At 45.6% G+C, this 26968-nt stretch overlaps 2 protein-coding genes across 7 annotated transcripts in view; one reads left to right on the top strand and one right to left on the bottom strand.

The window, feature by feature from the left end:
• The window catches only part of SIPA1L3 (signal induced proliferation associated 1 like 3), a 294691-nt gene that overhangs the window by 140931 nt on the left and 126792 nt on the right, over positions 1–26968 (bottom strand). The gene's annotated exons all lie outside the window — the stretch shown is intronic.
• Positions 19324–21459, top strand: LOC137527364 (serine-rich adhesin for platelets-like). The gene has a single exon (XM_068247875.1). It carries the CDS (start codon positions 19324–19326, stop codon positions 21457–21459), a length of 2136 nt encoding a protein of 711 aa, XP_068103976.1.

Here is a 26968-nt window from a genome sequence, read left to right as displayed (position 1 = left end):
TGTTGCAATAGGCAGACCGCACTTCTGTGCCGTCGGCGATAATCCCAGGCAGGCGGATGCGCTCACAATATGGCCTGTGGGGGTAACGCATCTGCCCCGGGTCACTCCTGGACCATCGGAGCAGACATTACACTGTCCGCTTCTGCTGATACAGCCTAAGTGGGAATGAAGCCAAAAGCTAATCTCAAAGGGGTAAGCATGGGGTAGAGAAAGGGTTAGGCAGAGTGGTTAAGGTTAGGTATCGGTTAGGGGACCCAACAATAAGGAGACCAGTTAGGATCAGGCTACTGCCGGGAGATGCTCCACAAGCAAGATAAAAGCAGTATTGCAAACCTAAAATAGAGTAACAGTAATCACTTTGCTGATATTGTGCCAGACTCACTCATGCCAATTTCTGCTCACTCCGTTAGGATAGGTTCCCACTTGAGCTAGACCATGAACAGCCAAGCAGGATTGGCAGTGTACTGTCTGCTCTGATGGTTTGTTGTGGTCCGGTTGGTGACCTTGACAGATGCGTTTCAACCATAGGCTACATGGGAAACGCATCAATGCTTCAGGAAGAAAATCGAAGACAGCACAAAAGTGCGGTCAGATAGCTGCAATGGATCCATTGCAGACAGAAGTGTGAATGATCCTATTTATAAAATAGGATCCGTTAACTATCAGTTTTCCGATGCAGTAAAACGCACACAAAATTTTTTATGTTTTACGCTGTAGTGGGAACACAGCCTTAGAGGAAGCCAGAGCTGAATTAAAAAGTACAAAAGAGAGGGGGAGGCATGAGAAGTAGTCCTCATGCCCACCACTTCCACCGTTCTCCATCCCCCTACTACCTCTCGTAAATGCACCTCACAGCCAATTCCTGGTAGGCTGAGTCAGGCATTAGTGCAAAGATGCCGGCTGCATGCTGTGACGCCTTCGATGACATATCGAATGCATCTTGCCGTCATAAGCCCAAATTCCATTGCAAAATAGAAAAAATTACATTTTGGCTTAAACCAACCCTTTTTTTTCTCTTGCACTCTGGCTAACAAACACTGGCTAAATACATCGCTTCTCCCATCCAAGGGTGGAATTTGTCACCTAGCCTTGCTGGGTAGTTATATAGCTCATCCATCAGAGGAAGGTGAGACATCAGCCTGACAGAACCAATCTATGCATCCACTGGTAGACAGCCGGGCACCGACCCAGCAGGAGTCCGACACACATAGCTGCCTTGTGGCCTGAGTTGAAAGGAGACAGGAATGATCCTTATCACGCCATCTGGCGGCACCCAAGCATTCAACAAACTGAAGACCCTATATTTAATAAATAGGCACAGTTTGGTAATATTTCTGGTGTTCCCAAGATCGCAGTTCCCTCAAATTCACGGAGTTTATTAGATTCCACACGACACTGGTCCTGAGAGATTTTCAGCCCTCTGGATCTTTCGGAACCAGTGCCAGTAAGGTGAAAGTGAGGGACGGTGCTATTAGCGATCCAGACTCCTCGTGTTTGGTATTAGCAGATTCACACACTTACGCTGATTGTGAATATTCATTCGGGTTCTTGATATTACCTACAGGCATGCTGAGAGCGGGCAAAATATGAATTGGCCCAAAACCTCTCCCTGCCTAAGGGGGCATTGCCTTATTCAAATTGCAAGGCTGGACTTGTATGTGTCATAACTCCTCCCACCTACAGTGAGGAACAAAACTGACATGATCCAAAAGTCCAGTGTCCTTTACCTTCAATCTGATGCCTAGTAACATCCTGGCAGCCCGCAAGGACACGGGCCAAAAACCTCCATCTTTTGAACTTTCTAACAAAGGCCTGTTGGCCGCATGGCAACCGCCATTTTGGGACTTTCGCCAAAGACTTGCGATTGCCGCATGGACTACCAATAACGGTATTTGAACTGCAAATAATCAGACATTCTGTCTCTTTTCCTCTCTTCTCGCTGTCAATCAATCTGTTCTAAAATAAGCTATGTGTTTGTAGTTTTTGTAATAAACTAACGATTTTATCGTTCAGTCTTGTGCCTTTTCTGGTCATCTGATTGCTGCTATAACGAATCTGCCCTCTGAAGAGTCAGTCATACTACCGCATTGTTTTATGAGTTGCTTATAAATTGTTGATTTGCTAGCTAGGTTGTAAATAACCGTTTCTTCCTTCTAGGATTAGCTAGTACCCGATTTCCTGTGCGAAATCGATAACTTCGTTTCTCGATTATAAATACAATTCGAGATTGCATCATATAGGGACCCAGTAACCTTTCTTTAACGTCACATTGCTCACAGTCTTTAAGCCGTCGGAAGTGATTATTCCCCGAACGGTGACTTGAGCGTGTTGAACGTGATTGGGCTGGCTACCGTATTATGATAGCGGGAGTCTCTTTCCTCCCTGAACTTGAGAGAGTGGTGGCAGTTTATTTATCCGATTTCCAGCGCGAAATCGATATTTTTAGTTTACAGATTGTATATACAATCAAAATTGTACATGTATGGGCACCTCCAACCAATCTTAACCGTTTACTACGCACACAGTGAATTTGCCTCCAGCAGTCTCTAGTGCATGAGACCTGCATGGCAACAGTGGCCTAGTAATACGGGATTGGTGGATGTTTGTCCCATTACATATTGTCGGCAGCTGCGCGACCAATCTTTATTGTCAGTCTGTTCACCGTACTTCCTGCGTATGCTAACGGGAGCAGATTAGACGGGATTGGCACGCTCTGTCGCCCTTTCTTTCTTCTTCCCTCTGACGATCCAGCAACCGGTCTCGTTGTCCGTCTGCGCCCGTACTTCCTGCGTACGCTAACGGGAGCAGATCTCGACGGGATCGCGGGGCTGGATTGTCACATTGGTGGGCAGTGGTGGTGATAGCACACCCCAAAACCAGGCATAGCCAGCTTTTGGGAAATCAGAGCGCAAAGATCTGACAAACTCAGTCTTTGCAACCAGAATAATAAGACAGTGGTCACTAAGTATCCTGTCTTGCAGAACCGAAGTTCTGGGCACAAAACGGTACACATTGATAGCGAATAGAGTGGTCTACATTTCCTAACTTTTCTTTGCTATATCCTACTCTTTCTTGTACTCTTCTCTTCTGAATGTCTGATTCAGTTCTGGATTACCAGAATTGGTCTGTCTCTGACTTGCAAACACTGTGCGAGTCGCACGGCATCGCTTGGAATCGCAACCGCACACAGCTGATCCAAGCCTTGACGGAGAGGAACGGCCAGGCGATGGAAGTTTCCGAGTCCCTACAGGAAGCCTCGCCACCCCCTCGTACACAGTCGCCCAGCACCATGAGCTCTGTGAGTGCTGATGTTGCTACTTCAGCTCCGAGTGATGTGGATACCCAGGAGGATCACGCCATGCTCCCAGCTTCGGCTAACCTACAGCCAGGAACAAGCAGCTCTGGACTGAACTTTACTGCTTTGGGCCATATGAGCCAGCAGTTGTTACCAGGACTGACCGGAGCAGATGTACCTGCATACTGGGAGTTACAAAGAGCACAGCTCCAGGAAGCAGAACGACAGCGGCAGTTCCTGAGAGAGGAGCGCCAGTTCCAGGTGGAGAACGAGGAGCGACAGCGTCGGTTCCAACGTGAGCAAGAGGAGCGGCAGCACAGGCATGCACTAGAACTTGCCCAGGCGAGACCTGCTCCTCCTAACACTCCTGCTGCAGGAGGCACTCCTCTACCTGCAATCCCTAAAGCCAAGTTTCCTGTTATGGAGAAAAATGGGGACATTGACTTGTATCTACGCTCGTTTGAAAGAGCATGCCGCCAGTTCCGCATCCCTGAGGCTCAGTGGGCACTCCACTTGACACCTCAGCTCACTGGTAAAGCCTTGGATGCTTTTGCGGAGCTACCCACAGACCAGGACAGCGACTACCAGGCTATCAAGAAGGCCATTCTCGCTAAGTTCCAGCTCACGCCAGAGGTCTACCGGAAAAAATTCCGCCTGATCCAGAAAGGATCCGCAGACTCTCACGCAGACGTGTATAGCCGTTTAAGCACCACGCTGCATCAATGGCTCCGAGTCCTGGAAGACAAGACTTATGATGCTATTGTGGATTTGATGCTCCACGACCAGTTCCTTGCTGTCTGCGCTACAGACGTGAGACAGTTTGTGTTGGAGCGAAAGCCTAAGTCCGCAAAAGAAGCCGTTGAGCTGGCCGACATGTATGTCGCGACCCGGGTACCGGACACTCGCAGGCCTGCGGTACCAGACTCTCGCAAAACCCTGGTACCTGACAGCCGCAAACCTCCAGCCCCTGACAAGGACAGAGCTATGTCCCAGAACTGGAGAGAAAGCAGGCCCGCTGGCCCTGCGAACCGGGAGTGGGCCAAGCCCTGGTGCGAGCGCTGTCAACGGCCTGGCCACACCAAGCAAACTTGCTACGCAGGCAAGCCAGCCCAGCAACCTAGCCAGGCGGCTAGCACCGCAGCGACATCAAGGCCTAGAGGGGTCAACCCATCCGCACCTGCTTCGTCTACTGCACTGCTGGTTGGAGGATCCGAGGTACACCGCATCTCCCAGAACCACCAGCCTGTCACGGTGAACGGCCAGACTGTCGTCGGACTTCGAGACACCGGCGCAGATGTCACTCTTGTCCGCTCACATCTTGTTTCGGAAGAGGATATTCTCCCAGGAAAGTATCTCACACTGACAGGCATCGGAGGTACTAGAACCAACGTGGTCCAAGCCCAAGTCACCATCGATTGGGGTGTGGGGTGTCAAAAGCGAGTGGTTGGGGTTCTAGATGATCTTCCCGTGGCCACAGTGCTTGGCACTGATTTGGGAACACTTGTTTGCCACTATGAATACCCTGCGGACCCGCAGGTGACCCAAGCCGGACTCCCTGACGACCAGGTACTGTACCAACCTTTAGGAAAACAGGGTGAGGGGAACCCTTTACCTGCTATTTCTACCATACCGACCGCATCTAGGCGCGAGGTACCAGACTTAAATGTACAAGCAACTGAATGTCTTTTTACTATGCCTGTACCTATCACTGTTGACCCAGATGCATGTGTCAATGTCAATAATTGTGATATACCTGATTCTGTCTCTGTTCTGGCCATTACACGTGCTATGGCCAGCCACCTGAACTCAGAGCCGACAGCAGGGACCCCCTCTGGCTGCTCTGACCTTCAGGCGGATGACAATCAAGAAAAGGAAATCGTGTCATACAATCCTAATGTTTGTGATGCTGATGGTACAACTCAGCTGGCAGATACTCCCAGTGTCGCCAGTAACCTGGGCTCAGGTGATGCGGGAGAGGCAGTCCCAACTGTCCCTCCCATAACATCTGACCCCAGCAGTGAGGGTAACTCTCCGCAGCTGACTTCTTACATCACCGGTCAGCTGGAGGAGACCTGTGGCACTGCCTTCGTGCAGGCCTTGAGGAGTGATCCCAGTCTGGAACCGCTTAGGGCCCGAGCCGGCCAGCCTCCAGATGAGAGCACTCCGTACAAAGTATACTGGGAAAACGATAGACTGTACTGCGAACCGGTGCAGCCTATCCCAGGTGATGCGGGTGGGAACACCCGCCAGCTGATAGTCCCTAGGGAATTTCGTGCGCAGGTACTCCGCATAGCTCACGACATTCCCTTAGCAGGACATTTGGGCACCAAAAAGACCCAAACCCGTGTGCAGAACCATTTTTTCTGGCCCGCGATGGGGAAGGACATAGCCAAATACTGCCGATCATGTTCCACTTGCCAGAGGGTTAAGAAGGCCGGGGGCACCCGCAAAGTCCCTTTGCAGCCACTTCCTGTCATCACTGAGCCCTTCCAGAGGGTGGCAGTGGATATAATTGGGCCCCTACCCATTCCTAGCACCTCTGGCAAGCGCTACATTCTAACGGTTGTGGACTACGCCACCCGTTATCCTGAGGCAGTAGCACTGTCTTCTCTTAGGTCTGCCACCGTAGCAGATGCCTTAATCGGGGTCTTCTCGCGAGTGGGGTTTCCCGCCGAAATGATCTCCGATCAGGGCTCCTGCTTCATGTCGGAGCTAATGGAAGCCCTCTGTGAGCGAATGCAAATCAAGCACACCACTTCCAGTCCCTATCACCCTCAAACCAACGGTTTGTGTGAACGATTCAATGGAACGTTGAAACAAATGCTGGCAACCTTCGTAGAATCGCAGGGGAAGGACTGGGAGAGGCACTTGCCTCATTTGCTGTTCGCCTACCGATAAGTGCCACAGGAGTCCACTGGGTTTTCGCCTTTTGAGCTCCTCTATGGCCGAGACGTCCGAGGGCCATTAAAACTGATTCGGGAGACTTGGGAGGGGAAAGATGACCCCTCAGAAGTCTCCGTGGTGGAGTATGTCCTAAAATTTCGGGACAAAATGGAGTCCCTTGTAGCCCTCATGACGGAAAATCTGTCCAGGGCACAGGCCAAACAAAAGGCCTGGTATGACCAGCATGCTAGGGATCGGTCATACAAGGTCGACCAGAAGGTTTACGCCCTACTGCCTGTCAGGCACAACAAATTGCAGGCCGCATGGGAGGGGCCGTACACCATTCTGAAACAAGTAAACCCAGTCACCTACCTAGTAGGCCTGGGGGGTAAACGTCAGAAAATGTTCCACGTGAACATGTTAAAAGCACATGAGGAGCGAGAACAATATGTAATGGCCGTGTGTAGCCAGCTAGAGCCAGAAGAGCCGGATCCCTTGATAGACCTGTTAGCAGAGCTACGAGAAGTGGCGGAGGATTGGGACATCAACCCCCACCTCTCGTACCCACAGCGATGCCAGCTCACTGCCCTACTGAGTGCGCACAGCGCCACCTTCTCAGGACTCCCTGGCCAAACCAACCTAGCGGCTCACCGAGTTGACACAGGGACCCACACGCCCCTACGGCAGGGCCCCTATCGCACCTCACCAGAAGTACAAGCCGAGATAAAGCGAGAGATTGAGGAGATGCTGCAACTGGGGGTCATCCAGAAGTCCGCTAGCCCATGGGCCGCCCCGGTTGTCTTAGTCCCCAAAAAGGACAAAACAACCCGGTTCTGTGTTGACTATCGGAGACTGAATGACATCACCACAACGGACGCATACCCCATGCCACGAATCGATGAGTTGCTGGATCAACTGGCTTCCGCCAGCTATCTGACAATCATGGATTTGAGCCGTGGATACTGGCAAATTCCGCTTGCGCCCGAGGCGAGAGCGAAATCTGCATTCATCACCCCTTTTGGGCTCTATGAGTTTACTCGTATGCCCTTTGGGATGAAGAATGCGCCAGCCACCTTTCAGCGGGCCATGAACGAACTGCTGGAAGGAATGCAAGGTTACGCAGTAGCCTACCTCGATGACATCGCTGTATTCAGCCCCACCTGGGAAGAGCACCTTGACCATTTGTCACAGGTGCTGGGAAGGCTGTCCGCTGCCAATCTGACCGTTAAGCCCAACAAATGTCAGATTGCCATGACTGAGGTTCACTACCTAGGGCACAGAGTGGGCAGTCAGACCCTGAAACCCCAGATAGGGAAGGTCGACGCCATTGTGGCCTGGCCTCAACCTACCAACAAAAAACAAATCCAAGCCTTTCTGGGAACAGCGGGGTACTATAGGAAGTTTGTTCCGTCCTATAGTACTTTGGCTAAACCACTGACCGATGCAACAGGTAAAAAACAACCCAACAAGGTCACGTGGAACCCAGCACTAGAGCAGGCATTTCGGGCCTTGAAGGAGGCGCTGGCTAGCGCTCCTGTCCTCCAAGCTCCCGACTTCTCCCACCCGTTCATTGTTCAAACGGACGCCTCCGACCACGGGCTGGGCGCCGTACTTAGTCAGGTAGATGCAACCGGGAATGAGCATCCTGTCCTATACCTGAGCAGGAAGCTACTTCCTAGGGAGGCCGCCTACTCCACAACCGAGAAGTGTGGGCGATAGTGTGGGCCCTCCAAAAGTTGCAATCGTACCTATACGGACGATCCTTTACGGTTATCACTGACCACAACCCCCTCAGCTGGCTGAAGCGGACTGCTGGTACCAACGGGAAACTCCTCCGCTGGAGCTTAGCGCTCCAGCAGTACGATTTCACCATCCAGCACAAACCGGGAAGCCGGCATCAGAATGCCGATGGGCTTTCCCGCTGTACTGAGCCCAAGTAGCAAGTTGTATTGCTTCAGTCAAGGTCCTGTCAACCCATCCTTCCCCAATCTTGGAAGGGGGGGAGATGTGACGCCTTCGATGACATATCGAATGCATCTTGCCGTCATAAGCCTAAATTCCATTGCAAAATAGAAAAAATTACATTTTGGCTTAAACCAACCCTTTTTTTTCTCTTGCACTCTGGCTAACAAACACTGGCTAAATACATCGCTTCTCCCATCCAAGGGTGGAATTTGTCACCTAGCCTTGCTGGGTAGTTATATAGCTCATCCATCAGAGGAAGGTGAGACATCAGCCTGACAGAACCAATCTATGCATCCACTGGTAGACAGCCGGGCACCGACCCAGCAGGAGTCCGACACACATAGCTGCCTTGTGGCCTGAGTTGAAAGGAGACAGGAATGATCCTTATCACGCCATCTGGCGGCACCCAAGCATTCAACAAACTGAAGACCCTATATTTAATAAATAGGCACAGTTTGGTAATATTTCTGGTGTTCCCAAGATCGCAGTTCCCTCAAATTCACGGAGTTTATTAGATTCCACACGACACTGGTCCTGAGAGATTTTCAGCCCTCTGGATCTTTCGGAACCAGTGCCAGTAAGGTGAAAGTGAGGGACGGTGCTATTAGCGATCCAGACTCCTCGTGTTTGGTATTAGCAGATTCACACACTTACGCTGATTGTGAATATTCATTCGGGTTCTTGATATTACCTACGGGCATGCTGAGAGCGGGCAAAATATGAATTGGCCCAAAACCTCTCCCTGCCTAAGGGGGCATTGCCTTATTCAAATTGCAAGGCTGGACTTGTATGTGTCATAACTCCTCCCACCTACAGTGAGGAACAAAACTGACATGATCCAAAAGTCCAGTGTCCTTTACCTTCAATCTGATGCCTAGTAACATCCTGGCAGCCCGCAAGGACACGGGCCAAAAACCTCCATCTTTTGAACTTTCTAACAAAGGCCTGTTGGCCGCATGGCAACCGCCATTTTGGGACTTTCGCCAAAGACTTGCGATTGCCGCATGGACTACCAATAACGGTATTTGAACTGCAAATAATCAGACATTCTGTCTCTTTTCCTCTCTTCTCGCTGTCAATCAATCTGTTCTAAAATAAGCTGTGTGTATGCAGTTTAGAAATAAACTAACGATTTTATCGTTCAGTCTTGTGCCTTTTCTGGTCATCTGATTGCTGCTATAACGAATCTGCCCTCTGAAGAGTCAGTCATACTACCGCATTGTTTTATGAGTTGCTTATAAATTGTTGATTTGCTAGCTAGGTTGTAAATAACCGTTTCTTCCTTCTAGGATTAGCTAGTACCCGATTTCCTGTGCGAAATCGATAACTTCGTTTCTCGATTATAAATACAATTCGAGATTGCATCATATAGGGACCCAGTAACCTTTCTTTAACGTCACATTGCTCACAGTCTTTAAGCCGTCGGAAGTGATTATTCCCCGAACGGTGACTTGAGCGTGTTGAACGTGATTGGGCTGGCTACCGTATTATGATAGCGGGAGTCTCTTTCCTCCCTGAACTTGAGAGAGTGGTGGCAGTTTATTTATCCGATTTCCAGCGCGAAATCGATATTTTTAGTTTACAGATTGTATATACAATCAAAATTGTACATGTATGGGCACCTCCAACCAATCTTCACCGTTTACTACGCACACAGTGAATTTGCCTCCAGCAGTCTCTAGTGCATGAGACCTGCATGGCAACAGTGGCCTAGTAATACGGGATTGGTGGATGTTTGTCCCATTACATATTGTCGGCAGCTGCGCGACCAATCTTTATTGTCAGTCTGTTCACCGTACTTCCTGCGTATGCTAACGGGAGCAGATTAGACGGGATTGGCACGCTCTGTCGCCTTTTCTTTCTTCTTCCCTCTGACGATCCAGCAACCGGTCTCGTTGTCCGTCTGCGCCCGTACTTCCTGCGTACGCTAACGGGAGCAGATCTCGACGGGATCGCGGGGCTGGATTGTCACACATGCGTCTTAGATCGCACGACCGTGGCCAGGAGCATTCTTTGCATGCACAAGAAGTAGTCGTGACATGCACAGAGCGCTCCAGACAGCGGGAATGGGAATGGTAATGCATGGTTACCAACAAAATACGTAAAAACATTGAGATTTCCATTCATTGCAATGAATGGAATCACAATTGCATTGCAAAAAAAAATGCATTGGAACTGAAGTGCCATGCATTTGTCAGCACGGTTGTTTCCCACACCAACGTGCTTTTGTCTGCTTCTCATCAATATAACATATGATGAAAAAAAAGACAGAAATGCGTTAGGCCTTATTTCGACAGGACTGGACCGGAAATGTACAAATTTATGAGTGAACCAAGCTTAAAAGTGGGCACACGATACAATAAAATGATCTGATTTTAAAGCAATTCCAGAAAAAAATAAACTATCGTTTTCACCAACAAAATCGAAAGCTTTTTTTTTATTATTCAAGTGAAAATTCCAATTGGATTTCCTTTTTATCGATTTTTCGGGAGTGGCGGAAATTTCTGCAAGATTGTATGGTGTGTGGTAGATTGACAATTTTGTAATGTAGAGACACAAGCCATTTTTTCAGAGTTTTCAATCTTCTTTTTCTCATAACTGGAGAGATCCTGAGGCTTCCCTCTCTTTAGGTAAGTATCTGGTTTCGTGTACCCGAGCTTCGCCACAGGTACACTTTATTACACCCGACGGGAAACCGCTTGCATCGTACGATTAAAAGCTCCTGCAGGTGTTACAACGTAACACTCTGGAACGCTGTGAAAGGCACCATGAAAGTCAAAAGACATGTTTCCCTTTCTCACAGCATCCTAGGTGCGTTCCATCAAAATGCACGGAACAGCTCCTAGTGCAGAGGCGGAGATAGGCCAGGGGCCCCATGTCCTCTAGGGCCCATGCAATTGCACCAGTTAGGGCCTGATTTTTCTCTAGGCATTTCTCCATGCATTTCTCTCAGAAATTCAAGAGAAACCATGATAATAACTTGTACCCCCAGCCATATACAAGTTTATAATGTGTGCTACATTAGTACAGTGCCTACAGAATGTGACCTAGGTTCATGTCCTTTTATCTTATCGACATTGTTTGGATCCAACCATGATCTGTTGTGACCATGGCCACTCACCTGGGGCCCAGTTCATTTATTCTGCACAGGGGCCCATCGCTGGCTTTGTCCGCCACTGTCCTAGTGTGAAACAGCCCTAACAGACTGACAGGAAAAACTGTGCAAGGGTAACATGCAAAGAAATCAAGACAATACAGTAGGTTTAGTGTCTATATGTAAATATATTTCTTATCACTGTACAATGAGTTGGATTTGACTTCATTTTTTTTTTAAAGCAAACCTGCAGTGAATATATGCTTATGAGATAATTGTGTTTGTAGCAGTCAATATTTGCCTGAAGATCCACCTTCATGGTTTCAGTGAAAGATTTTAAAATAATGCCCCTAACTATGGAAATTAGCTAACAAAGTTCCCACAATGGTTCTCTATAGAGCCGGGGTGGAGGATTTTTCACTTATGAGCATTTATTCCCAAAACTGTGATTCTGCGGGCAAGTGAGTCATCCTTAAATGAAGCATCGCCACTTCCTGCATCTTCTGTAACTAGCGGTTCATCCTCCGGGTCCGCAGGGAATGAGGGAGTCCCATCAGTACGCAGAAATGCCTTATTCACGGCTGAGATTCTGTGTGACTGGACTTCATTCATAGAAGATGAGAATAGCCACTTCCTGTATGTCAGTGTGATCTCCTCCTCTGTCTGCACACCAAGATATGCAATGAGTTTATGGAAAAGAATTCCAAATCAGAAATGAAAGGGCACGCCTCATGCTTCTAGTGGCTCTGTGCTGTAAACACTGAAAATAGTAAACCATGCTAAACATGGGAAAAATGTAAAAACAAAACGACCACATCCCTGTAGGTCTAGGATATCAGAGGTGGTGGGGGAGAGATTAATTAGATTCACTTTCCTGGGGCTCCCTCCAGTCCCTAGCAGTCTAATGCTAGGTAGGGATTAGATTGTGAGCTCCTTTGAGGGACAGTTAGTGACAAGAGATAATATATATATATATATATATATATATATATATATATATATATATATATACATACACACACTGTACAGCGCTGCGTAATATGTCGGCGCTGTATAAATACTAAATAATAATAATAATAATAAATACACACCATACAATTTTCTGGCAGATTTACGTGCCAGATCAATTATTTCCCACATGTCCAATCAGAATTTTGATCGATTTTTCAATTTTCCGATTGTTTTTTTTTAAATAGTTTTTTTCGATTGATTTTCGCTCAGTTCTATGAAAATTGATTAAAAAAAAAAGATTTAAAAAATGATCAGAAAATCGAAAAATCTATCGAACTTCAGATTAGAAATGTAGGAAATGATCGATCTGGCAGGTAAATCTACCAGAAAATTGAATGGTGTGTACCTAGCATTAGACTGCTAGGGACTGGAGGAAGCCCCAAAGAGCTTCTACATACAGATGAAAACAAGCTCTGCAGGACTATCGGTAGATAAGCAACAGAGAAGCGGGAAGACACAAGCCGGATACCGCTGCCCTCCTATCCCCAATCGGTTTGAGGTGACAGTATAATTACATAATATAAATCTGCCACAGGATTAGTATGTTCTGACGGGTTTTCTCTAATGTTTCTCTAATCTCTAACCCACAATGCTCCAAGTGATTGATGGCTAAGGCTGAAAGTCACATGTGGCTAATAACCAGTGGATTTTTTTATGATGAAAAAAATGGAATTTATTATGTAAACTCCCTGATCAGCTGATGTTGGATAATCCCAGGGCTGTGGAGTCGGAGCCTGGAGTCTGAGTCGGGAAAGAATGCACCGACTGACTCCTAATGAATTTAAACTGTAATTAAAATAGAAAAGATGATAAAATGTTCTATTTCTCAGATAATAGTCATCATAAATAATTTATGAAATAAACCAATCAAAATTAGTTACTTGTGCTGCTTCAAAAAAGCAGTCCCCGTATTTTTAAAGTCAGATATACAGTACATATCTGATTGTGACTGTACAGTATATAGGATGTGTACACAGGAATCCCATATATATACTAAATAACATCTATGCTATAAGAATAAAGCCTGATGTGTAGCCATGTCACTAATAGAGATGGTCAGTGAGATGGAAATAATTCTGCGTTGATGCTGATTTATTCAAATGGATGCACTCTCTTTGCTCATGAAATCAAATAATTTGGTATGTTGTTAAAATTTGGTTTGGTGACTACGAATTAAATGGTACCTGAGACGGATGAAAAGAAAAAAGTTTTATACATACCTGGGGCTTCCTCCAGCCCCCTTCAGACCAATCAGTCCCTCGCTGTCCTCCTCCAACCCCTGGATCTTCTTCTAGGAGTCTCAGTAATTCAGGCAGTCAGCGCAGTCCGGCCACGTGCCGCTCCTATAGCTAGGAGCATTCTGCACCTACGCAATAGTGCTGCACAGGTGTAGTACGCTCCCCGTGGCGGAGTGTGTACATGCGCACTATGCCAGACTGGCTCAAGTACCTGGACTCATAGCAGAAGATCCAGGTGGCGGAGGAGGACAGCTAGGGACTGATTAGTTTGAAGAGGGCTGGAGGAAGACCCAGGTCTGTATAAAACTTTAATTTCATCTGTCTCATGTTTACTTTGTTACACAGTAGTACTATACTCTACATATGCACTTCCCACAGAGCTGCAGGGAATCCACTAAGAGTGTTGTGCACATTGAACACAGAGGTGTTGTCCATCACCCTTAAACCTGGTTCAGATTGTGCATGAAGAATGTGTAATAGAGGAAGAATCCCCTCATTCCCCTGCAGAGTACCTGCACATCACTCTTACATGTACCCACAGTTACATTGCCTAGGGCCTGATAGATGTTCTTTGTTCCGGTCTGTAACTTTATCAAGTACTCTTACCAAGGACAAGTTTTAGTCTACGACTAAAGGGAATAAATATGGCAGTCTACATATCCTTCTTCAGTTGTCTGTTAAAATTCCTAAGCATGGGCAGTTAAGAGACGACTTTCATGTTACATACTTTCAATCGAAAAGATTGTAATATGCACATTAGAGGAGTCGAAGTTGGTGGATTTTTGTACCTACTCCACAACCCTGGATAATCCACTTGTTAAATACTTCTTCAGAAGACCTGACAGTGATCACTTCTTGCAACACTGACTCTCAACACTGCAGGCTGCAACCTTCTCAAAACGATTCCATCTGGGCCTTCCCCCTTACAGGCTGAACATTGAGGTGATGTAATCTGAGCAGAAGCTCCACCTACAAACAATAATGCTCAGAAAACCTAAAGAAAGAATAGTTCAGCTGTAGAACCATCATTTCCCCCAAAATGGGTAACTTTTAAATGCTCTGATTACCAAGTTATTACATTATATATTCAGATTTGTGCTTAGAAATGGACTTCAGGCACTGGTTGGTTGTCAAAATTCAAGGATACAAATATATCTGTGCCGATCATCATTACCGCATAGATCAACAGCAAAATAAAGTGTACTGACTGGCTGCACACTATTGCAGGTCATGTGATGATACAAAGCTGGGATCAGAAGAGGTTATTAGGGCTCTTTCACATCAGAGCTTGCGTTGGAGAACGCTCAAAGCATACGTTTTGTTGTATGCCTTTTACTGCGTTTTGATATGCGTTGCACTGCAGTGAGTGTGCGTTTTTAATCCGTTTTCAATGCGTTACTGCACATAGAAAAACGCAGGTAATTTTTTTTTCTTTTAGTTGTCAACTTTCTACATTGTTCCTCTGTTGCATTCTGGGACTGATTGCCTGCGTTAACGGATTAAAAACGCGCATAGTGTGCGTTTTACATTGACTAACATTGTAACGCATAAAGCTAGCGTTGGCCAAAAAACTGCGCCTGGGTGCAGTGGAACGCAACGCACAAAAAGGCTGCGTTATATGTGAAAGCTAAAATGAAAGTCTATGGACTTTCATTTCACCTTGGGTAACGCAAACTTTATCCTTTGCGTTGAAACGCAGAAAATCTGCCCTAATGTGAAAGAGCCCTTAGAAACCACTTCTTGCAATATGCATATGAATAGGGCCATCACGACCTGACATTAAACACAACACCCACACACACAGCAGCTCCCGGGCTGGTGGGGGAACAGGCACAACAGGCAGATATGAAGCATAAACCTGTTTGAGATTCAGGCAGCATCTCGCAGCAGACAGGGATTCCTCTCCAGTTTAATAATGTTGAAGCTGTATAACAAAACGTCCATTAAATGAGGAGGGTGAGGAGATGATGAATGATCTCCATGCAGCGCAGTGGCTGAATGCTGAGTGTTCTCGGGGCAGTAAATAAACGCTCTGCTGCTGGAATTGCCAGAAAATTAAAAGGCAGCCGTGTTCTGCAGCCGTGTACTACTCCAAATTATTGCTCCGCTTCAAACCTTCCCATAATTTATCTTTGTTACCACTTCTACGGCAAAATAACTCTTTATTGATGGCAAGTAACATCTTCCTTAACAGGCTGGCCCCAGCCAGAACTTGTTTTCATTATAGCTACAGTGATGAGAGGTTGTTACTCATGTAGATTCCCATACCAGGGAGACTTCCTGTCACGGACACCTTAAAGTGAAGCAGAGACGAAGCACCCTTATGTATTTTACCATATATATCAGTGGGGACATTAGAGAAAACACCTACCCTGCTCTCTGTTTTATTCTTCACTGATCAGCCTGCTTGTTATCAGCCCTGATAAAGTACCTGACTGAGCATTATGACTGGGTCATTATAGCAGAGCCAGAAGGGGGCAGGCTTGGGCTTGAAAAGACATAGAAGACAGATTCAGCTATAATGATTACTGAGCAAAGCCAGACTGAATGCTCAGTCGGGGATTTTATCAGGGCTGCTGACAAACAGCCTGAGCAGTGAAGAATGAAAGAGAGCAGGGTAGGCGTTTTCTCTAATGTTCTTACCGATATATATGGTAAAATACATGAGGGTGCTTCGTTTCTGGTTCACTTTAAATCAGGCATGTCTAACGTCTGCCCCAGGGGCCAAATGCGGCCCACCAAACCATTTCTGGTGGCCCCCAAAGCTCTTTACAGTTGTTAATTTCATGGGGGCTGCAGGCTGTAGCTGGGGTGCCACATGCAAAGGCCAACAGCAGCAACAGCCACTGATTAGCAGCTGCCACTGTGCCATCAGCAGCAACGACACTGATTAGCAGCCACCACTATGCCTTCAGCATTAACAGCCACTGATTAGCAGCCAACAATATGCCATCAGCAGTAACAGCCACTGATTAGCAGATGACACGATGCTAGCTTCACACAGTCTATTTCCCGTAAAAGTGTTTTATTTGACAAAATGTCACAGGCATAGAGTACCTAATGGCCATGAGCAAAATAGTGCTTAACTTTGCTAGTTCGGCCCCCTAACACTCAAGTGATTTGGCCCCTGGCCTAAAAAAATGTTTGACACCGCTGCCTTAAATGAAGGGAATTTCCCCAACGTTGAGATAGAAAGCAAGAGAAACCTAAATAGTATTAAACATACACACCCACTTGGTGTTGCTGCTACTCCTGATGTCTTCAGGATCATCAGCATCTGGGATCCTCCCATTTAATTGGTAGCTGCCTGTCAATCAAGGTGGTTTCCATTATCATATCACAGGGCAGGTTGTAGGAATGGGAGGGATACAGAGACCATCTTAGAGGACCAGCACAGTCAGGGCTGAAGAAGGGGTTTCAAGGACTAAAAATAATCTCCTTAAAGGAGACCAGAGCTGAGATACGCATGGATCACTCCCACGCCGCCGTCCTCAGTCTTCTCCCTCTTTGCGGCCAGTCTGCGCAAAAGAAGTGCGCCATGTATCTCTCCGGCAGCTGGCCGTGACTGGCTGAAGTTACGGGACCCGGTACCGAAGAGGGAGAAGACTGAGGACGGCGGAGTGACAGAGATCTGTGCGCAGGGGGCAGGAGGAAGCCCCAGGTATGTATAACATTTTTTATTTACTGCAGCTCTCGTACCCTTTAAGGTATGATGCTTTCTCCCCAAAGATTTGAGATGCAAATAAATTTTAGTTGAAGCATCACTACGCAAATTCTGAATGCACATTTTTGCAGCTTGAAAATGAGCCAATTAAATACTGAAAAATTCAATTGGTCCATTTTCAAGCTACATAAATTCGCATATAAAATTTGCATACTCCTGCATCAACTCAGAATTATTTGCATCTCATTGACCATTCCTATTTCCATCACATTCATTAGCATTTTGATCAATAAACTGAACAAAATCGATCAAAACTCAATCGATCAGATTCGTTGGAGAAAGAGTACTAACAGATCAAATCGATCAGAAAAACCAATGAGTGTGGCCCCAGCTGTGCGCAGGGACTGCAATCAACCTGTTGCCCAGTGCTTGGCTGCTATGCACAACAACGGCACTGAAGTCATTGAAGGGAGCTGAAAATAATCAAAAACTAAAACCAGCAATACCATTTTTTATTGTAGTCAATCAGCTTCCATGTTGCGCTTTAATTTCTGCTACAGCCAATGGCTCTGCTTTTCCTGCAGTTTTCTAGAATCCTACACACAATAGCCTAGCAAGATAATCAGAGTGGAGCGAAGAGATTCCTATTGTGCCGGGAAGGAGGAGCATCAGGTAATGACATATATCCGTCTTTCATGACAGGAGTACAGGGGAAAGAGACAAGACGAATGGCTGGATACGGCTGACTATGTGAAGGAGACAAATGTCGTACATTACATCCTAACACACTAATGTAGAAAAACATTTTGGTGAAGAAAACTTGCTTATCAGCAGAATACAGACCATACAGCTCTTAAAGCAGGACTTTTCAATGCATTATTGAAATCTAAAACAAGTCGAAAGATACAGTAGATTTAAAAATACCCTTGAATAGCTTGGTAGTCATTGCGTTCGAACATTACCGTTTTGTGAGAAATGAAGCTTCAGCAGCTAAACATCCTGTCTTGAAAGTTTGATGCCTTGGCTAGCAGACAATGAGAAGAGAAAGTGTGTTTCACTTTCAGCTTCTTCTGCTATTGAACTACCCCATCTTGTTGCTCAGACAGCAAGGGGGACGTTGCAGACTGAATTTCTCTGAGAACACTACAGCCTATAGCACAGAAGTGGCCAGTGTAGGGCTCCAGACTAGATACTTGAAAGGTTTCCTCCATGCAGAAAATCAGCTTTTTCTATTTTTTTTATCATGCAAATACCCATTAAGCCTCTGAACTCACAACATGCTGGTACATTAACAGAAATAAAAGCAGAGTTCTCAAACTGGAGGATTTTTTTTACTTCCCCCCAAAAACTTGTAGTATTTGTTGTACTTGGGCAGGTGAGAACTTTTGCAGTTTCCTTAGATCTAGTTACAAAAATGTCAAAAAAGCCCATGATGGGTTCTTCCAGAGTGGTAGATAGAGAACAGGTAGAGTTTATAAACTTAATGCTAAAAACGTTCGCAAAACAAAAATATGTAAAACGTTATAAATTGCAAATGGTTATCTTCTGTCTAATTTTCCCACATTGCAGAGTAGCACAGTGGAGCAGTGTAATATTTCCTTGCTCCAGCGCTGCAGCATGTCTCTTCTGTTCTTTCTGGTAGTCGCACGCTCTCTGTGCTTCCCCTCCCTAGAGCTCCCAATTACATGATATGGCTCTGGAGCCATAGGTATGCAGCATAGAGCGTCTGGCTGACAGGACAATCAAAGGAGACCCAAAAGCACTGGAGCACGTAAATATTAAAACTGCTCCAATATGCTACTCTGCAGACGGGGGAGGAGCCAGCCCACATCAGTCGCTTAAAGAGAAAACTCCAGTGAAAATAATGTAATAATAAAGAGCTTCATTTTTACAATATTTATGTATAAGTGATTTTGTCAGTGTTTGCCCATTGTAAAATCTTTCCTCTCCCTGATTTACATTCTGACATTTATCACATGTTGACATTTTTACAGCTGGCAGGTGATGTCAGTGGAAGGAGATGCTGATTGCTTTTTTGTCAGTTGGAAAAAGCTGTAAACAGCCATTTCCCACAATGCAATGAGGTTCACAGACAGGAAACGGTCAGGACCATGGTCCTGACATCACACCGTGGGAGGGTTTCACCACAATATTAGCCATACAGATCGCCCTGATGAACCGTTTGAGAAAAGGAACAAAGAGTACTGCTCTGTCCAATGGCACGAAGAGTACTGCTCTGTCCAATGGCACGAAGAGTACTGCTCTGTCCAATGGCACGAAGAGTACTGCTCTGTCCAATGGCACGAAGAGTACTGCTCTGTCCAATGGCACAAAGAGTACTGCTCTGTCCAATGGCACAAAGAGTACTGCTCTGTCCAATGGCACAAAGAGTACTGCTCTGTCCAATGGCACAAAGAGTACTGCTCTGTCCAATGGCACAAAGAGTACTGCTCTGTCCAATGGCACAAAGAGTACTGCTCTGTCCAATGGCACAAAGAGTACTGCTCTGTCCAATGGCACAAAGAGTACTGCTCTGTCCAATGGCACAAAGAGTACTGCTCTGTCCAATGGCACAAAGAGTACTGCTCTGTCCAATGGCACAAAGAGTACTGCTCTGTCCAATGGCACAAAGAGTACTGCTCTGTCCAATGGCACAAAGAGTACTGCTCTGTCCAATGGCACAAAGAGTACTGCTCTGTCCAATGGCACAAAGAGTACTGCTCTGTCCAATGGCACAAAGAGTACTGCTCTGTCCAATGGCACAAAGAGTACTGCTCTGTCCAATGGCACAAAGAGTACTGCTCTGTCCAATGGCACAAAGAGTACTGCTCTGTCCAATGGCACAAAGAGTACTGCTCTGTCCAATGGCACAAAGAGTACTGCTCTGTCCAATGGCACAAAGAGTACTGCTCTGTCCAATGGCACAAAGAGTACTGCTCTGTCCAATGGCACAAAGAGTACTGCTCTGTCCAATGGCACGAAGAGTACTGCTCTGTCCAATGGCACGAAGAGTACTGCTCTGTTCAATGGCACAAAGAGTACTGCTCTGTCCAATGGCACGAAGAGCACTGCACTGTCCAATGGCATAAAGAGTACTGCTTTGTCCAATGGCATGAAGAGTACTGCTCTGTCCAATGGCATGAAGAGTACTGCTCTGTCCAATGGCATGAAGAGTACTGCTCTGTTCAATGGCACGAAGAGTACTGCTCTGTTCAATGGCACGAAGAGTACTGCTCTGTCCAATGGCATGAAGAGTACTGCTCTGTCCAATGGCATGAAGAGTACAGCTCTGTCCAATGGCACGAAGAGTATTGCTCTGTCCAATGGCATGAAGAGCACTGCACTGTCCAATGGCATAAAGAGTACTGCTTTGTCCAATGGCATGAAGAGTACTGCTCTGTCCAATGGCATGAAGAGTACTGCTCTGTCCAATGGCATGAAGAGTACTGCTCTGTCCAATGGCATGAAGAGTACTGCTCTGTCCAATGGCATGAAGAGTACTGCTCTGTCCAATGGCATGAAGAGTACTGCTCTGTCCAATGGCATGAAGAGTACTGCTCTGTCCAATGGCATGAAGAGTACTGCTCTGTCCAATGGCATGAAGAGTACTGCTCTGTCCAATGGCATGAAGAGTACTGCTCTGTCCAATGGCACGAAGAGTACAGCTCTGTCCAATGGCACGAAGAGTACTGCTCTGTCCAATGGCACAAAGAGTACTGCTCTGTCCAATGGCACGAAGAGTACTGCTCTGTCCAATGGCATGAAGAGTACTGCTCTGTCCAATGGCATGAAGAGTACTGCTCTGTCCAATGGCATGAAGAGTACTGCTCTGTCCAATGGCATGAAGAGTACTGCTCTGTCCAATGGCATGAAGAGTACTGCTCTGTCCAATGGCATGAAGAGTACTGCTCTGTCCAATGGCATGAAGAGTACTGCTCTGTCCAATGGCATGAAGAGTACTGCTCTGTCCAATGGCATGAAGAGTACTGCTCTGTCCAATGGCATGAAGAGTACTGCTCTGTCCAATGGCATGAAGAGTACTGCTCTGTCCAATGGCATGAAGAGTACTGCTCTGTCCAATGGCATGAAGAGTACTGCTCTGTCCAATGGCATGATGATGGTGATGGCGCTCTGCATCTCCTTTCCTCTCCACAAGCATAAAACTAGGTGCTTGGATCATGTAAGTGTTGCTAAATGCTCTGATCCTGTACATGATCTTTGCTATTGCCTCAGCTCTAATATCACATTGACTAGAGGGTCTACAGCTATTACCCCAATATCTGTACATGTCAAGTCACCACATCTTTAGTAATAAATATTTTATGTGCAGCTGAATCCAGTTTGCTGCAGAGGAGAGATAAGAGCCCATGTTATCGTCTCCCCATTTGATCTGAAATCTGAATAATTAGTGAGTAATGAGTGGGCGACAAATGACTTAACGAGAGAGCTTGACTTGGAAGGAACCCAGGACAGTTCATGGCTTGGGAGTTGGACATACAATAAGTCCATTCTTTTGCAGGAAGTGAGGCCAGGAGAGGCTCACGGGGAGGTCAAGAGGAGAGGGAGTGGGAACAAGCACACTGTACACTTGCATTTCTAAACAATGACTACATGGTGACCGAATCCAGCAGCAGAAATGTACTGTTCTGTAAACACACAGCCGGGCTCTCACTGCCGCTGTCCACACCTTAGTACAGCTCTCTGAAAGACGCCAAATTTTACTGGCAACTGACAGATTTCTACTTCCAGCATTTACAATGCAAGCAAAAAACATTGTTCTTCCTCAGACAACTTCACAAAACTTCATTATGGAGACTGGGATAAAAAAAAAAAAAAACCCTGTTCACGTTAGTTATAATTCAGGTTGGAGTGAGCTTGAGATGTCTCACAGAGCAACACTGCTGAATATATGCAAATTAATTTGCATATATTCAGCAGTGTTGCTCTGGGAGACATCTCAAGCTCACTTCAACCTGAATTATCGCAAATTCTTTCTGTTTTAGGAAAGCAAACTTTTTTTCCCTTAACATCTTAGTAAGGGGGCTTTTAGGACCATTGTAGTCCCTTACACACTCCAATGAGTTCTGGGTCACCATGAGCTTGCTGGTTAGTCTGTGCCACGTTAGTTATATATGCCGATACTTCTGTTGCAGCACTTGTGGCTGGATAGAGTACTAGGTTAAGGGCTCTGCTTGTGACGCAGGCGCCCTGGGTTCGAATCTCAGCTCTTCCTGTTCAGTAAGCCAGAACCTGTTCAGTAAGGAGACCTTGGGCAAGACTCCCTAACACTGCTACTGCCTATAGAGAGCATCCTAGTGGCTGCAGCTCTGGCGCTTTGAGTCCACCAGGAGAAAAGCGCAATATAAATGTTGTGTCTTTGTAGAAAACATGATCACATGGCCCTCTATAAGAATATACTACATGCTCACACATGAGATGACTGCTGTCCAAAAATTGCTCTGCTTACAATTAACTCTAACAAGCTAAAATCAAATTACCAATCACCAGTAGCGTAACTAAGGAGTTTGGAGCCACAGTGCAAGTATTGCATAGGTGCCCCAAGAACTCTTGATATGGAGCCTCAAAACCTATCAATGGCAGCTGCAGTGTGAGAGAGGTGTAGAGTAAGGAAATACTTTAAGGATTACCATTATTCAATGCACATATAGAGGTGTTTATTACTAGCATAGCAACAATGAATAGCTAATAAGATGGATGAAGGAGGGCCCCTCTGGTCCAGGAGCCCCGGTGCGGAACATCCTCTGCATCCCCTATTGCTACGCCAATCACAGAGCAGGTCTAGAAGCTCCCCTGCGTCTTCAGCATCTTAATTCTACCCTCATATTCTTTCACCAGCAAATGTAACATACCTCAGTATGTTACAGATGTTCCAGATGTTCTACCAGGATATTGGAGAAAAAAAAAAAACAGATCTTAAAGCAAACCCAAAGTGAAAAATCAAATACTTACAGGATCCAAAAGCTTCCCTCTTCAAGCATGATTTTGTACCTTATGTTCGCCACAGGTACACTTTAAGCCTTGTACATATGTTAGAGGGTCCTCGAGCAAGGAAGCTGCTTGGGGTCGAGAACATAGCCTGTGTACAGCTTCCCAAATGCATCGCTGAGAGATCTGGATCATCTCAGAACAGTGCATAGTTCTCTTCCTTACCCTTCCTGTTGGATGCTGCTTTGTTGTCCCTCCTCCTCCCTCCATAGCAACAGAACGTGTTGCAAGGTGACTGATTAGCACTTGGCCGCAAACTGTGCAGTTTTCTTCCCAGGCTTTTTTAGCCAGGTGCTCCACCCGGTGAGTTTTGGTGAGCACCCAGCTGTCATCGGCTCACCTCCTCCTCTGCTGTAAGCAGAGTTGTGCAGAGAAGCGCCGACCCTGCATTCTCTCATCTCGCCCCACCCACCTATTTTTTCACACCACCCGGCTGGAATAAAAATTGCTGTGGAGAAAACTGCTGAGTTTTCCCTCCTTACTTTGTACAGAGCCACATAAGCTGTTGGCACTATACACATCAGTAATACAGGTAAAGCTCAAAAAAATTAGAATACAGTGCAAAAATCCATTTATTTCAGTAATTCAACTTAAAAGGTGACACTAATATATGAAACCGGAGCGCTTTGCGGGTGTTTTTGGATTGGCTGATTAGAGTATGACACTTTGAGCCTAGAATATTAAACATTTTCACAATACTCATGGTCTGAGATTTTTATTTTGAGGCTCTCATAATCTCTAAACCATAATCATCAAAATTATAACAAATAAAGGATTGAAATATCTCGATTTGCCTGTAATGAGTCTATTTCATATACCAGTATTCATTTCACATTTTAAGTTGAATTACTGAAATAAATGGATTTTTGCATGATATTCTAATATTTTGAGTTTTATCTGTAAGAAACCTTTAAAAGCGCGGTAAACCTTTTCCAAAGGACAAAGTCAAAGCCTGTTACCTGATCAGCCCACTATATAACTGAAAGTAAAAATGTTAGAATATTTTCTCTTCTCCTAAAATTCTAGTAATTATCCGTATTACACAACCAATTCATTATATCATCATTTTTTTCGCTTCAGTGTCTCTTTAAAAGAATGTGTATGATCCTTTACATAAAGTAAAGGATTATACACATTATTTTAAATACACAAACAACTTTTGTTGTTGAAACAAATCAAAAAAGTTGTTTGCTATTGTTCAAACAACTGATAAGACACAGCTCAAGTCAATCCAACAGTTGGATTGACTTGAGCTGCGTCTTATCAGTTGTTTGAACAATAGCACACAACTTTTTTAGTTTGTTTCAACAAGTTGTTTGATGATTGTGCATTTAAAAGACTTTAGTTGAACATGTGACTGAGGCTTTAGGGTCCGTTTCCACTAGTCCTATTGCTATGCGGAACCCGCTCCGCACCGCAATTAAAATGCAACCAATTCACGTCAATGGAGTAGTTTCCATTGAAGCAATTTACCTACGCCATCCGGCGTGATCCGACGCAGGGGAAATTATGTATAGCCTGCTGCAGTTTTCCGCAGCACGTATCCGGGTTCCCATAGCTGCCGATGGGAAGTTGCATCCAGTTGTACGGAAGACAAGCGGAAGTGCTTGCAGAGGGATGTGAGTCGATGCGGTGATTGCCTCGCATCCTAACGCCAGTGGAAGCGGGCCCTTAAGGCTGTGCAGAGATTACTTGTATGAGCACCTCCTGTCCTTCACAGCTCATCCTGCTATGAGTAACAATGACTATGGCTGAATTCCACTCCCCCCAATGCCCAGCAGGGAGATTTCTACTCTCCTTCCATTCTTCATTATAAATGGTGGATGGATGTCTGCATAGCTATTACTAATAAACACTGATTACCGATAGGGCCCTTCACCAGCGTAAATAGCAAAACACTAATGCAAGTCTGTGGTTTTTTAAAACAGTTTTCACTTGCGATTCAGTAATCAGAAGGGCTAACACAAGCGAAATCGCAGCATGGAAAGATGTGTTTGGGTTTCTACAGAGATTCAAATCACAGTAATGAAAAATGTCATTCACAATTTCTATGTTATAATGTATAGTTTTTGTGCAAAAATGTGCTTGTAGTGGTAAAGGGCCATTTTGCTGTCAATGCTATCTGCCTTTCAACATGGTAAAAAATGATACAAAGACAAACAAAACAGGATTTCCTTGTAGGACTGGATATTCTAAGTCAACATAGAATAACTGCAGATCCACTATAGTGCACCCCTCTAAATCAGAACAGATTTGTACAGCAAACACATTTGATGCAAGTGAAGTTTTCTGATGATGTTAGCAGTTTGCACTGGACAGGGAGAATTCACAGGATCTCTATCCTGCTACATAAAGCCTGTTGTCCGATTGTTTTCTTTATTCAAGAGAGGCATTATTCAATACAGACCGAGGCCATGAATCCTAATAATAAATTCACCTCTGCACAATACCGCCCATCTAAGCAGCCTTACCGTCCCTTAGCTGCCACCTCCTGGATCTTCTGACTCCTATCCCCGGGTCGTCTTCTATCTCCTGACAGCGATTTTTTGAATCGTAGGTGATCCCAAAGCACTGATAGCACTCTAGTGGGTCCTAGGCAAAGCAAGATCATCCACCAGGCAACCTAGGCAGGGGCTTGGGGCCTAGTGGGTGTCAAGGGGCCCACCTGCTACCTTCTTTGACCGCTCTCCTCTTCAACTTACCAAAAGAACCACAAGGGGCCCCCCAAATCTACTACCTTGCCTAGTGCCCCATTGCATCTTAATCCATCTCTGGTCCTAGGCTTTGGGGACAGTTACTGACATGACCACATACTGTGTAATAAGCTGCAGAAGATGTCGGTACTATATACACACTTCACACATTAAAATGTCAAGACAAATGGCAAAAAAAGGCAACAGACTGGCATTCCAAATCCTTTACCCCGCCCCCTGCACCAATAGGGGAGAGAGCGTTGCAGCATCATCAGACAGGACGACAGAGTGCCGGGGTACTCAAATCTCAGAAGACAATCATAGGAAGAAAGATAAGCTATTATTTGATTTTTTTTAAGTTGCTTGGAATTTTGAAGCGGGCTTTGACAACACTAATGATGATGCAGCACAGCACGTTCCCCCGACAGCTGCTAGCTGTAAGGCAGTCAGATCCTGGCATTTGGTGGCATTTAAGCTTTCCCGTGCTGATTACAATGCACTGCATAACACTACATATCATCATACTGGTGACCACGCTGCAAGGCTCTATCTTTGGAGGATACATTAGAGCTGGAATAGGAGCGTGGGAAAGTAGGAATGTGGGAATTCTGCCACAAGCTGTTAACACACAGGCACTCCAGTGCTAGAAATTAGTGCCGGATTGAACGGAAGCACGCCTGGTGTCTCTTAATAAAATAAGCTGCATTAGGAAGGGCGAGTAGGTAGCAAAAGAATACTTGTAGTGGCAAATCATTACCGGCAGACACAATAAACCATTAAAGTTGACCTGAACTCCCGCATACTGTAGGACACAGAGAGAAATGCATCCTGTGTGTTTTTAGAGAGAAGAGCCTGTCTACATCCTCCTTATCTTCAAGTAATCACATATGTAATTTGAAGACTCAGCTGTATCAGCAAAGAAATTCGGCAGTCCTCAGCAGACAGCTAATGTTAACCCTTTTTCTGCTTAACTGAAAACAGGAAGTAGATACACTGCAATTGTATTGCAGAAGTTCTGTAAACTGTAACAAAGAAATGTTTTTCTTTAAAGATTATCATGCTGTTGCTTATCTTTTAGAGCAGAGAGGAAGTTGTGAGTTCAGATCCGTTTAAATAAAC

Source organism: Hyperolius riggenbachi, chromosome 8, assembly GCF_040937935.1.
Source record: "Hyperolius riggenbachi isolate aHypRig1 chromosome 8, aHypRig1.pri, whole genome shotgun sequence".
NCBI classification, from domain to species: domain Eukaryota; kingdom Metazoa; phylum Chordata; class Amphibia; order Anura; family Hyperoliidae; genus Hyperolius; species Hyperolius riggenbachi.
Note: the sequence above shows the minus strand (reverse complement) of the source record. Positions and strands in the feature narration are given on the sequence as shown.

Bases quoted from the DNA above. Each gene is read 5' to 3' on its own strand.
- LOC137527364 (XM_068247875.1), top strand. From the start codon at position 19,324: ATGAACCGTTTGAGAAAAGGAACAAAGAGTACTGCTCTGTCCAATGGC.